This window comes from Acomys minous (assembly GCF_964271855.1).
Source record: "Acomys minous genome assembly, chromosome: 16".
Lineage (NCBI taxonomy): Eukaryota > Metazoa > Chordata > Mammalia > Rodentia > Muridae > Acomys > Acomys minous.
In genome coordinates, this window is record NC_140498.1 from 84,972,782 (window position 1) to 84,986,375 (window position 13,594).

The 13,594-nt window shown below is 51.3% G+C and overlaps 1 protein-coding gene across 1 annotated transcript in view; it reads right to left on the reverse strand.

The window, feature by feature from the left end:
• The window catches only part of CCDC62 (coiled-coil domain containing 62), a gene marked incomplete at its 5' end in the record, with an annotated part of 49,454 nt that continues 35,860 nt past the window's right edge, over window positions 1–13,594 (reverse strand). Inside the window, 3 exon segments of the mRNA XM_084762687.1 lie at window positions 1–523; window positions 5,471–5,563; window positions 13,170–13,286. Of these exon segments, the coding sequence (XP_084618813.1) occupies window positions 5,510–5,563; window positions 13,170–13,286 (171 nt within the window). The 3' untranslated portion in view covers window positions 1–523; window positions 5,471–5,509.

The following is a 13,594-nucleotide window of genomic DNA, read 5'->3' on the forward strand; positions in this document are numbered from 1 at the left end:
TTACGAACTTTACACCACTTTCTCTAATGTCCATCAACACAACAAAGTCCAGCACTAGAGCCATAAGAGAAGGAAGACTGTGTCACATGCAGGGAGCTGACTGAGAGGTTAGTGACAATGTGGATACACCTGCTTTAAGGAGGCAGACAGCTAAAGCAGCACTTTATACCGGGTTCTCTCGGAGACTGGCCAGTAAGGGTTGAACGTATCTCCATCTTGACAGAGTGGTTTTGTTGTTTTTGTTTTTGTTTTTGTTTTTGTGGGTTTTTTTTTGTTTTGTTTTGTTTTTTGCCTTTTAGCATATTTCCAAACACTTGTGTAAAGCAAGGCCTCATTTTTTAGGTATAAAATATTTTTTACTCAAAAATGCTCATCAAAAACAAAATATAGATGCTTTAAGAAGTGAACTTTTGAGTTTCTGCTCGCCTTTGTATTAACTGCTGCTTATGTGGGAATCATAGTCCTCTTTGTCTTCAGGTGAAGTGTGGTATCCACTTTCTGCCTTCTGGTGAGAATCCTGGTTCTGGGAGAAAACAAAAAACAGTCAACAAAATGAAAATGAATTAGCACTGGATGGTGCATTCAGAGTTCCTGGTGTTAGACCCTGACTACAGATCTGGTTCTCATCAATAAGGCCACATGCTGTGTTGTAAATATGAAAATTTCCCAGCAGTGAGTGCAGGGGCAGGAGGGTGGGGGGAGGCAGTGAGGGCAGGGGCAGGAGGGGGGGGAGGCAGTGAGGGCAGGGGCAGGAGGGTGGGGGGAGGCAGTGAGGGCAGGGGCAGGAGGGGGGGGAGGCAGTGAGGGCAGGGGCAGGAGGGTGAGGGGAGGCAGTGAGGGCAGGGGCAGGAGGGTGAGGGGAGGCAGTGAGTGCAGGGGCAGGAGGGTGGGGGGAGGCAGTGAGGGCAGGGGCAGGAGGGGGGGGAGGCAGTGAGGGCAGGGGCAGGAGGGTGAGGGGAGGCAGTGAGGGCAGGGGCAGGAGGGTGGGGGGAGGCAGTGAGGGCAGGGGCAGGAGGGGGGGGAGGCAGTGAGGGCAGGGGCAGGAGGGTGAGGGGAGGCAGTGAGGGCAGGGGCAGGAGGGTGAGGGGAGGCAGTGAGTGCAGGGGCAGGAGGGTGGGGGGAGGCAGTGAGTGCAGGGGCAGGAGGGTGAGGGGAGGCAGTGAGGGCAGGAGGGTGAGGGGAGGCAGTGAGGGCAGGGGCAGGAGGGTGGGGGGAGGCAGTGAGGGCAGGGGCAGGAGGGTGGTGGGAGGCAGTGAGGGCAGGAGGGTGAGGGGAGGCAGTGAGTGCAGGGGCAGGAGGGTGGTGGGAGGCAGTGAGGGCAGGAGGGTGAGGGGAGGCAGTGAGTGCAGGGGCAGGAGGGTGGGGGGAGGCAGTGAGGGCAGGGGCAGGAGGGGGGGGGAGGCAGTGAGGGCAGGGGCAGGAGGGTGAGGGGAGGCAGTGAGGGCAGGGGCAGGAGGGTGGGGGGAGGCAGTGAGTGCAGGGGCAGGAGGGTGGGGGGAGGCAGTGAGGGCAGGGGCAGGAGGGTGGTGGGAGGCAGTGAGGGCAGGAGGGTGAGGGGAGGCAGTGAGGGCAGGGGCAGGAGGGTGGGGGGAGGCAGTGAGGGCAGGGGCAGGAGGGTGAGGGGAGGCAGTGAGGGCAGGGGCAGGAGGGTGAGGGGAGGCAGTGAGGGCAGGGGCAGGAGGGTGAGGGGAGGCAGTGAGGGCAGGGGCAGGAGGGTGGGGGGAGGCAGTGAGGGCAGGGGCAGGAGGGTGGGGGGAGGCAGTGAGGGCAGGGGCAGGAGGGTGAGGGGAGGCAGTGAGGGCAGGGGCAGGAGGGTGGGGGGAGGCAGTGAGGGCAGGGGCAGGAGGGTGAGGGGAGGCAGTGAGGGCAGGGGCAGGAGGGTGGGGGGAGGCAGTGAGGGCAGGGGCAGGAGGGTGAGGGGAGGCAGTGAGTGCAGGGGCAGGAGGGTGGGGGGAGGCAGTGAGGGCAGGGGCAGGAGGGTGGGGGGGCAGTGAGGGCAGGGGTAGGAGGGGAGGCAGTAAGGGCAGGGGTAGGAGGGTGGGGGGAGGCAGTGAGGGCAGGGGCAGGAGGGGAGGCAGTGAGGGCAGGGGCAGGAGGGGAGGCAGTGAGGGCAGGGGTAGGAGGGTGGGGGGAGGCAGTGAGTGCAGGGGCAGGAGGGTGGGGGGAGGCAGTGAGGGCAGGGGCAGGAGGGTGGGGGGAGGCAGTGAGGGCAGGGGCAGGAGGGTGAGGGGAGGCAGTGAGGGCAGGGGCAGGAGGGTGGGGGGAGGCAGTGAGGGCAGGGGCAGGAGGGTGGGGGGAGGCAGTGAGGGCAGGGGCAGGAGGGTGGGGGGAGGCAGTGAGGGCAGGGGCAGGAGGGTGAGGGGAGGCAGTGAGGGCAGGGGCAGGAGGGTGAGGGGAGGCAGTGAGGGCAGGGGCAGGAGGGTGGGGGGAGGCAGTGAGGGCAGGGGCAGGAGGGTGGGGGGAGGCAGTGAGGGCAGGGGTAGGAGGGGAGGCAGTGAGGGCAGGGGTAGGAGGGTGGGGGGAGGCAGTGAGGGCAGGGGCAGGAGGGTGGGGGGAGGCAGTGAGGGCAGGGGCAGGAGGGTGAGGGGAGGCAGTGAGGGCAGGGGCAGGAGGGTGAGGGGAGGCAGTGAGGGCAGGGGCAGGAGGGTGGGGGGAGGCAGTGAGGGCAGGGGCAGGAGGGTGGGGGGAGGCAGTGAGGGCAGGGGTAGGAGGGGAGGCAGTGAGGGCAGGGGTAGGAGGGTGGGGGGAGGCAGTGAGGGCAGGGGCAGGAAGGGAGGCAGTGAGGGCAGGGGCAGGAGGGGAGGCAGTGAGGGCAGGGGTAGGAGGGTGGGGGGAGGCAGTGAGTGCAGGGGCAGGAGGGGAGGCAGTGAGGGCAGGGGTAGGAGGGTGGGGGGAGGCAGTGAGGGCAGGGGCAGGAGGGTGAGGGGAGGCAGTGAGGGCAGGGGCAGGAGGGTGGGGGGAGGCAGTGAGGGCAGGGGCAGGAGGGTGGGGGGAGGCAGTGAGGGCAGGGGCAGGAGGGTGAGGGGAGGCAGTGAGTGCAGGGGCAGGAGGGTGGGGGGAGGCAGTGAGGGCAGGGGCAGGAGGGTGGGGGGGCAGTGAGGGCAGGGGCAGGAGGGTGGGGGGAGGCAGTGAGTGCAGGGGCAGGAGGGGAGGCAGTGAGGGCAGGGGTAGGAGGGGAGGCAGTGAGGGCAGGGGTAGGAGGGTGGGGGGAGGCAGTGAGGGCAGGGGCAGGAGGGGAGGCAGTGAGGGCAGGGGCAGGAGGGGAGGCAGTGAGGGCAGGGGTAGGAGGGTGGGGGGAGGCAGTGAGTGCAGGGGCAGGAGGGGAGGCAGTGAGGGCAGGGGTAGGAGGGTGGGGGGAGGCAGTGAGGGCAGGGGCAGGAGGGTGAGGGGAGGCAGTGAGTGCAGGGGCAGGAGGGTGGGGGGAGGCAGTGAGGGCAGGGGCAGGAGGGTGGGGGGAGGCAGTGAGGGCAGGGGCAGGAGGGTGGGGGGAGGCAGTGAGGGCAGGGGCAGGAGGGTGGGGGGAGGCAGTGAGGGCAGGGGCAGGAGGGTGAGGGGAGGCAGTGAGTGCAGGGGCAGGAGGGTGGGGGGAGGCAGTGAGGGCAGGGGCAGGAGGGTGGGGGGAGGCAGTGAGGGCAGGGGCAGGAGGGTGGGGGGAGGCAGTGAGTGCAGGGGCAGGAGGGTGGGGGGAGGCAGTGAGGGCAGGGGCAGGAGGGTGAGGGGAGGCAGTGAGGGCAGGGGCAGGAGGGTGGGGGGAGGCAGTGAGTGCAGGGGCAGGAGGGTGGGGGGAGGCAGTGAGGGCAGGGGCAGGAGGGTGAGGGGAGGCAGTGAGTGCAGGGGCAGGAGGGTGAGGGGAGGCAGTGAGTGCAGGGGTAGGAGGGTGGGGGGAGGCAGTGAGGGCAGGGGCAGGAGGGTGGGGGGAGGCAGTGAGGGCAGGGGCAGGAGGGTGGGGGGAGGCAGTGAGTGCAGGGGTAGGAGGGTGGGGGGAGGCAGTGAGGGCAGGGGCAGGAGGGTGGGGGGAGGCAGTGAGTGCAGGGGCAGGAGGGTGGGGGGAGGCAGTGAGTGCAGGGGTAGGAGGGTGGGGGGAGGCAGTGAGGGCAGGGGCAGGAGGGTGGGGGGAGGCAGTGAGGGCAGGGGCAGGAGGGTGGGGGGAGGCAGTGAGGGCAGGGGTAGGAGGGTGGGGGGAGGCAGTGAGGGCAGGGGTAGGAGGGTGGGGGGAGGCAGTGAGGGCAGGGGCAGGAGGGTGGGGGGAGGCAGTGAGGGCAGGGGCAGGAGGGTGGGGGGAGGCAGTGAGGGCAGGGGCAGGAGGGTGAGGGGAGGCAGGCAGGGGCTGCTCAGATGTCTTGGCCGCCTTCTGGAAAGGCTCTTGTGCTCAACAGAAGACACCTGTAGTGCCTATGCCATGGAATTCACTACACTGCTCTAGGAATAAAGTCTGACAAAAGCAAACAAGCCAAGAAAGTGCTTCCTGGGCAATAGACTCACAAAGCTCAAAATCATACATGATTCTTTCTAGACAGACATACAGAAGCAATGTTCAAATTAAATTTAGATGCCTTTTGAAAAAATTATATTTCCTGGGTCAAGGTCTTGTTTATGTAGCCCAGGTTGACCTCCAACTCATCTCTTTGCCTCAGTCTCCCAACTTCCTGAGTTCTAGGACTACCGAAGTGTATATCACCATGTCTGGCCTCAAGGACACCACCTTCTCTTCTTTTTGAGGCAGAGTCTCACTAGGTTGATCAAATGCCTTGAACTTATGATTCTCCTGCCTCGGCTTCCCCATAGGGAGTATAGACTATGCCAGCAGGCCCAACTTAGATTTTTTTTTTCCAAGATAGGGTTTCTCTGTGTAGTCCTGAGTGTCCTGGAACTCAGTCTGTAGACCAGGCTGGCCTAGAACTTAGAACTCAGAGACCCACCTGCCTCTGTCTTCAGAGTGCTGGGATTAAGCGTGTGCGCCACCATTGCCTGGCTAAAATCCCAATTTTTATTTATTTATTTATTTATTTATTTATTTATTTTTTATTTTTTTTAAAGATTTATTTATTTAGTATACAGTGCTCTGTCTGCATATACACCTGAACTCCAGAAGAGGGCGCCAGATTTCATTATAGATGGTTGTGAGTCACCATGTGGTTGCTGGGAATTGAACTCAGGACCTCTGGAAGAGCAGCCAGTGCTCTTAACCTCTGAGGCATCTCTCCTGCCCGCCCAATTTTTAAAGTTGGATCAATACACCAACTTCTTAGATTTAAAATTGTCAGTATGGAGAACAAAAATATTTTTGGTCTGTATTTCTCTTACAAGTAATTGGCATTCTACTCAAGTTAATTATAGTAAAGGCAGATCAGGCAACAGAGAAAGAATACTGGTCAGATGAATGTGTGGCCTTGACTCAACATTATCACTGTTCCTAGTTACTTATTAATATCAACTGTGATATAAGGTGAGACAAGCAAAGGTGACCTACACATGGCCATAGTGAATGTCCAAGTTGACTTTGTTTCCTTCAGTGACTGACAAGGGTGTTTTTTTCGTCTGGCTCTTCTGAGACTTCTAATTTCTAGAAAACAAATCCAGAATGAGTATCCAGGTTAGATAAATTACAAAATATTTTTGATAGCTAGACACAACGATAGCAGGGATGCCTCCAAAGACCTGGGGGCAGGTGCTGGAGAATGGGTCACAACAGAAGCGCTTGCTGAGTTTGCAAGCCTGACCACCTGAATCTGATACCTGGGACTTACAGTGGGAGGAGAGAACCAACTCCCTGAGCTCTACACACAGATGGCACAGCATGCACGCGCACACACACACACACACACACACACACACACACACACACACACCTTACGAAGAACACTGAAATACAATATAATGTTCTTGTCTTTTGGGAACAGTTTCACTGTGTTATGTTTGAAGCTGGCCTAGTCTAAATTCAGATCCCCCTGCCTCAGTATCTGGGACAATAAGTGCTCACCACTATGCCTGGTCTACAGAGTCTTTTGTTGTCATTCTTTCTTTTTCTTTTTTCTTTCTCTCTTTTTTGTTTTTAGTTTTTTGAGACAGGATTTCTCTGTTACACAGAGCTCTGGCTGTCCTGAACTCTTTGTAGACCAGACTGACCTCGAACTCACAGAGATCTGCCTGCCTTTGCTTCCCAAGTGCTGGGATTAAAGGCGTGTGCCACGACACCTGGCTGCCATTCTTTCTTGACTTACTTGTATGGTAACGTGTGTGTGTGTGTGTGTGTGTGTGTGTGTGTGTGTGTAAGCACTCATTGTGGCATGTGTATGTTAGTCAGAGGACAACTCTTGGGAGCTGGCTCTCTCCTACTACTAGTGGAACCCTGGTTGTCCTGGACACTTGTTTTGTAGACCAGGCTGGTCTCCAACTCACAGAGTGTGCACCACTACTTACAGCTTAATTTTTCCTTATTTTATTGTTTGGATGTTTGTTTTGAGGCAAGGTCTTGCTATGCAGCCTGGCTGGCCTGAACTTGGAATGTACATGAGGCTATAGAGATATGGTGTAGGATACATGCATAAAAAACACCCATACACATAAAATAACAATAAATATATCTTTTAAAAAATAGAAATCTGGCCAGACAGTGATTGTGCATGACTTTAATCCCAGCACTTAGGAGGCAGATCTCTATGAGTTCAAAGCTAGCCTGGTCTACAGAGCTTCTAGGAAGGCCAAGACTATATAGAGAACCCCTGTGTCAAAGAAAAAAAGAAGAAAATGTGTTAGTATGGGGTTGTAATCTCAGAGCTGTCGAGGCAGAGAGATGGATCACTGACCCGCTAGACTAGCCTACTTGGTGAGTTCTGGGATTAAAAATATGTGCCACCATACCTCATCACTTTTTGCTTTTTTGAGACAAGGCCTTATGATATAACCCAGGCTGGCCTTGAACTCATGATGCTCTCACCTCAGCCTTCCCAGTTTTGGGATTACCAGCATAAATATTAAGCTCATAAATAAAATGTCTAGTTTTATGTACTAGTCACAATGCCAAGCTCTGCTTAGGGCTGAGGTGCCCCATTCTCATTTGCAATAAGGGGCTGCCCTGGATGTGGCCAGCAGTACTGCAATGTACTCTTTCCTTTTTTGTATAGTCAAGTTTTAAATTACTGGGGTTCTGTACTGCTGTTGCTGTTGAACAGTTAATACATTTACAAACTTTTTAAAAATAGGGCTAGTAAGATGTCTTTAGCAGCTACAAGTTACCACCACTAAGTCTGATGCCCTGGGTTGAATCCAAAGGATGCACATGGCGGAAGGAGAAGCGTCTTCTACAAGTGGTCCTCTGACCCCACACACGAGCTGCTGCACACCCACTCACTCATACACTCAATAAATAACACAACAGTGTTGAAGCCCACACAGTGTAAGAAGTAGTGTGGTCTGTACCTTTCCTTTTCATCCTGCTAGTAACAGTTACAGTCCCTGTCCTATGCAAACTTGAACTCTGCTACTAAGCAAAGTTGCAAGAAAAACCTGGAATTATGTCATTTCGTACCCAAGCAGAGGTGTCTGGGAGAGTCCCAAAGTGACTCGGCGTGTCAAAGGGAGAATGAACTCTCTGGAACTCTGCAGTGTGGCAGGAGAGCATCTCTTCCACAGAAAGGCTGTGAATTACCAACCTGGTCTTTAGCTACAGATGTGATGCCTCAGAAAGACAGACAGGCTGCTCAGAACTTTACCCTGTTACCTTGTTGCAAAAACAGGAATTTCTTATAAAACCATTTGCTTTTCCTGTTTCTAGCTTTAACAAGTTCAAAGGCACCGGGGGAAAAAATATGTCAAGTTTGTTGCCAAGTATATATTTTAAATTTTAATTTTTTATAATTTATTCACATTACCTTCCGATTCTTTTTTTTTTTTGTTTTTTTTTTTTGTTTTTTCGAGACAGGGTTTCTCTGTGTAGCCCTGGCCGTCCTGGACTCGCTTTGTAGACCAGGCTGGCCTCGAACTCACAGCGATCCACCTGTCTCTGCCTCCTGAGTGCTGGGATTAAAGGCGTGCACCAACACCGCCCGGCTACCTTCCGATTCTTACCCCCTGCTCCTATCCTCTTTTCCCCACCTTCCCTCCCTCTTCCCTTCTCCTAGTCCCCTGATGAGGAGGAGGCTCCTCCCCTACTGCCAAGTACATTTCTTCTGTTTAAATTCTGTTTCCCAACATCTCAAGAATAAGTTAATCCATCCACAAATATATTCTGTTTGGAGGCAGTGGTTTTTGTTTTGTTTTGTTTTGTTTTGTTTTTCTAATTAACTGATTTTCTGATTCTGGCTGTGGAATGCTAAGCAAAGGATTTAATCCCCTTCCCTCATCTATCTATGAAGTGAAAGGTTGGAATTATATAGTTCTTTTTCTTGTTCTTTGTTTTGTTTTGTTTTGTTTTTGGTTTCTCTAAATAGCCTTGGCTGTCTTGGACTGGCTTTGTAGATCAGGCTGGCCTCAAACTCACAAAGATCCACCTGCCTCTGCCTCCCCAAGTGGTAAGATTAAAGGTGTGTGGCACCATGCCTGAATGGGATAATTTATCTCTTCTGGGTTTGCCAATGCAAAAATTCTCTCTCATTACAGATGGTTGTGAGCCACCATGTGGTTGCTAGGCACTGAACTCAGGACCTCTGGAGGAGCAGCTGGTGCTCTTAACCTCTGAGCCATCTCTCCAGCCCTCAAACCAAGTTTTCAACAGATTTGTGCCTTTCCTTGCTCTTTCCTCTCAGTTTCATTCAAGGTTGTTGCTGAGGTGCCTCTGCGGTATAAGTGATCAACCACTGTGTACCATGATAGAAACTCTGATGGAGATAAATCTACAGACATGCAGGTCCACACCCACGGAGCTCTGGGTTATACCTGAGAGAAAAGATAAAATCGCATATAAACCTTCTAGCCTCCACCAGCACTGTACAGACATAGTGCACAGCACATGCAGGCCAAATGCTCGTTCTCATAAGAGCAATCCTTTAAAAAGTACACGTGTGTTAGAATGGGCTTGTAATTTCAGAGCTGGGGAGGCAGAGAGAGGTGGATCACTGACCAGCCATACTAGCCTACTTGCTAAATTCCAGTAGGAGACCTTCTCTCAAAAAATGGTGGGCGGCACTTCAGGGAACACCACCAACACTGTTCTCTGACCTGCACCTGCATTTGCCCCTGCACATACGAGTGCACCCCCACATGCACACATATCATATAATGGAATATTAATTGGCAACAAAGAACAAAGCACCAATGTACCAATGATAAGGAAAAAGACATCTTATGTGTGTGAATGTGCGTTCATACATGAGTGTGCATGTGAGTGAGTGAGTGTGTGTGTGTGTATGTACTGTATGTAGGTGTGCAGGTTGAGCATCCATGCATATGACTAAAGGCCAGGGAAGGACATCTCACTTTGCCACACATTCCTTTGAGACCGAGTCTCTCACTGAATCCAGAGCTGAGCTGGCAGCCAACAAGCTTCAGGCTCCTCTGTCTCTGACTCCCACTGTACTAGAGGACAGAGCGCACATCCACACTTGGCGCTTTATGTGGGCGCTGGGGATTTGAACTCAGGTCCTCATGCTTTTATAACTCTTATCCACTGGGCCATCTCCCAGACCCACATCAGTATCATAATCAATTATTTTCATTTTGTTATATGTAAATTATACTTGACTAAAATTTGGTATTTTTTGTTTGTTTTGTTTGGGGGCTGTTTCTTAGTCATGGAGATGGAACCCAGGCCTTGTATATGCCCAAAATACACTATACTACTGAGCTACACTAACAGCAATGTTACTTTACTAGAAAAGCAATGCGGGGGTTGGTGGCGTGGCTCATGGGTAAGGAAACCTGCTGCCATGCCTGAGGAGCTGAGTTCAGTCACCAGCGCCTACATGGCAGAAGGAGAGAACTCCCTCCTGCAATTGTCCTCGGGACTCCACACATGTGCACACTCAGTCATACACAATCAGTACAATTATTTTTACTGGACAGTATTCTTGTAGACTTTTAAAAATTTTTTATTTGGAGTTTTGGTCAGAGATACGAAGTCAGTTTAACTGAAATGGCCTTCAAACATCTTTAACTACACAGATAGCATGTCCAAGGAATGTACCTTGACTCTAAAATGAAGTGTAAGTTCTGAGCTCTTTCTTTTTTTAAGATGTATTTATTATGAATACAGTGTTCTACCTGCACACCAGAAGAGGGGACCAGATCTCATTATAGATGGTTATGAGCCACCATGTGGTTTCTGGAAATTGAACTCAGGACCTTTGGAAGAGCAGCCAGTGCTCTTAACCTCTGAGCTATCTCTCCATCCCCAAAGTTCTGAGCTCTTATTCCACAATTAGGGAATTAGAGATCAAGTATAGTGTCTACAAGGCAGCTTATACAATTGCTGTTGAAATCTCACTATGTACCATGGTGGTGGTAGCACACGCCTTTAATCCCAGCACCCGGGATGCAGAGGCAGGTGGATCTTTATGAATTTGAGGCCAGCCTGGTCTACAGAGTGAGTTCCAGGACAGCCAGGGCTACACAGAGAAACCTTGTCTTGAAAAACAAGAGTCAAACTGTTGGATAATGTTCTTGTGGTCTATGCACAGTTTACCCTTGTTCATTCAAATGCTGATTTCCCCACCACACTATCTAGTTTCAATCCTAACACTGCATTGTGATGTTTATTCTAAGATTCTCTTGTCTCAAATTTGTGTAAACATGTCACCATTTGTTCTCTGTATTGCCAATAAAAGCATCTAGCCAACACTGAGCAATGACAAAGAACAGAGTGGGACATGCTGGTCCAGTGAAGGGAGGAGAGAAAGAGGAGGGAAAGAGATGCACATGGAAAGGACTGGGAAGCAGCAGGAGAAATGAGTTGGACCTAGGATATGAGTAAAAAGCAATTATAATGTGAGAAATCTGAATGGGAGGAAACTATATTAACTTGGAGGCTTAGGATGGAGTGATTACCGCTCAGTATTGTGCTCTAGGCTAATTAAGTATACTCCAGCCTCTCTGTGTGGTTATTTGGGTATATACCTGGTTAAGGAGTAACCACGGAGTATATAAAATTATAAATCATTATTGAATACTAATAATCATTCAAAACCAAACAAAATCTTATTATGCTCAGAAGAAATAGCCAAAATCAACACCCAGAGCTCTGAAACATGACAGCTTTTGAGCGAGGCAGATAGCTTAGTAGGTGAACCTCGTCAAGCCCTAGATCTAAGCATCGGGGTCAAGGAATTATAGAGAAAAAGTGCTGTACAGTACAGTGAGGGAAGACGGTAAGACCCAGAATAGTTCTACCCCAGCCTCAAAACAAAAAACATAAAGAAAGAATGAAGGGGTGGCTGGGAGCAGGAGCACACTTCCTTTGGTACCAACACTCAGGAGGCAGGGCAGATGGGCCAGTGTCACCTACATAGAGTCCAGGACAACCAGGGCTACACACAGACCATGTCTACAGCAAAGGAAAAGGAAAAGAAAGAAGAGAAAAAAGAAAGGAAGGAAGGAGAAGGAGGAAAGGAGGAGAGGGGGAACAATGAATTGTGTTTGGGGAGACTTTAGGGGAAGCAATGCAACAAAGAGAAAAAGATTTGTCGTGTGCGTGGAGAGAGCTACTGTAGGGTAGTGATTAGAAGAGACTGAGGCTCCACAGTTGGCTTCTTGAGTGTGGTGACGTCATGGTTGCTTTTTTAAATGTCCCCACCTGCTGAGCATGGCACCACATGCATGTAATCTTTGTACTTTAGGAAGCAGAGGCAGGAGGATGGTGAGTTCTAGGCTAGTTACAGAGTGGCTATGTACATACACCCACCTTTCCAAAGACATTATACTCCTGAAAGAGACGCAAATGAGTGAAAGGCTATGTCTTAAACGTGCTCTAAAATGCTTTTGGGAAGCAGAGAGAGAGCCTGTGATGAGATGGCTCAGCAAAGGCACTTGCTGCTCAGCCTGATGTCCTGAGTTGGATCCTCAGAACCCAACGGTGGAAGGAGGGAAACAACCCCACAAGCTGTCCTGACTTAGCCAGTATGGTCTCCATAGTAACTCCAGACTAGCCAAGGCCAAGGGGAAGATGCTGCCTTAAACACACAAAAGTAAGCAAATGTAAAATATACAGAGAAGAAAGGTAAAACTTAAAAGCCAAGGTTGTTGCTAGAGATGAACAATTGCATTTTTCCCCTACTTTTGTATGTTCCTAAAATCTTGTGTACAGGGGGCTGGAGAGATGGCTTAGAGGTTAAGAGTACTCACTGCATGCTCTTTCAAAAGGTCCTCAGTCAAATTCCCAGCAACCACATGGTGGCTCACAACCATCTATAATGAGATCTGGTGCCCTCTTCTGGTGTATAGCAGGCAAAACACTGTGTACATAATAAATAAATAAGTCTTTTTAAAAAAATCTTGTGTATACCTTAAATTTGAAAATTTGGAGTCAGACATGGTAGGGCACAATTTTAACTCCATCACTCAGAAGCAGAGGCAGGAGGACCTTTGTGAGTTTGAGGCCAGCCTGGTCTACATAGTTCCGAACAGCCAGGGCTACAAAGGGAGACCCTGTTTCAAAGCAAACAAACAAAACCCAAAACAACAAAAATTAAATATGAAACCTCCAAGAATGTGTGTGGAGGGTAAGGCACTTGCTTCTTAAGGCGCTGGGCTCCTTTCTGGTTTGTCTCTAGCCCCACAGCATGGCTTTTTCTCCTCAACACTGCCTCTCTTCCTGAAACCTTCCTTCAATCAGAACAGCCACCTCCATATTCAGACCCAATTGCTGTATGGCCCAAGAAAAGGGGATCTAGGCTGGGGACACAGGACAGTAAGTGCCTGCCACACAAGCATAGGGACCTGAGTTTGATCCCTATCACCCACATAAAAGCCAGATGTGAGATATGGTACATGCTCTGAAAAGCCCAGTGCTGGAGAGGTGACGACAGCTGGATCTCCAGGACTTTCTGGCCAGCAAGACTAGCCTAGTCATCAAGCTCAAGCTCCCAGTGAGAGACCTTGTCTCTAACAAAAAGGCAGACAGCTCCTGAGCAATAACACTGAAGTTGTCTTCTGGCCTAGACACACACATGCACACACACCCTTCCTGTACATACACTTAGACACAATTTTTTTTTTAAGAAAAAGAAAAGGGAACGCACACTTCTTTTGAGATTCTCACAGTTGATGGGCAGCAGTGTGCTCAGCTCTAGATCCGTAACCATCTGCCGAGACTCGGCCAGCAGGCGCTGGAGTTTACTGGTAGGAGAAAAGTCATCCTGAGAAAACAATGCAGTCAGCACTGTGAGCAGAGGGTCATTTTCAAGTGTTTTTGCACAATCACAACTTACAGACACAGATGTCAACTCAAGTTAGACATCAGTTATACTATATATATGTATATAGTTTTTGTTTTGTTTTTGTTTTTTGTTTGTTTTTCCATGACAGGGTTTCTCTGTGTAGCCTTGGCCGTCCTAGTCTTTGTTGACTAGGCTGGCCTTGAACTCACAGCAATTCACCTGCTTCTACCTCCCCGAGTACTGGGATTATAGGCATGCACCACCTTGTTCACCTTGTTTTATATATA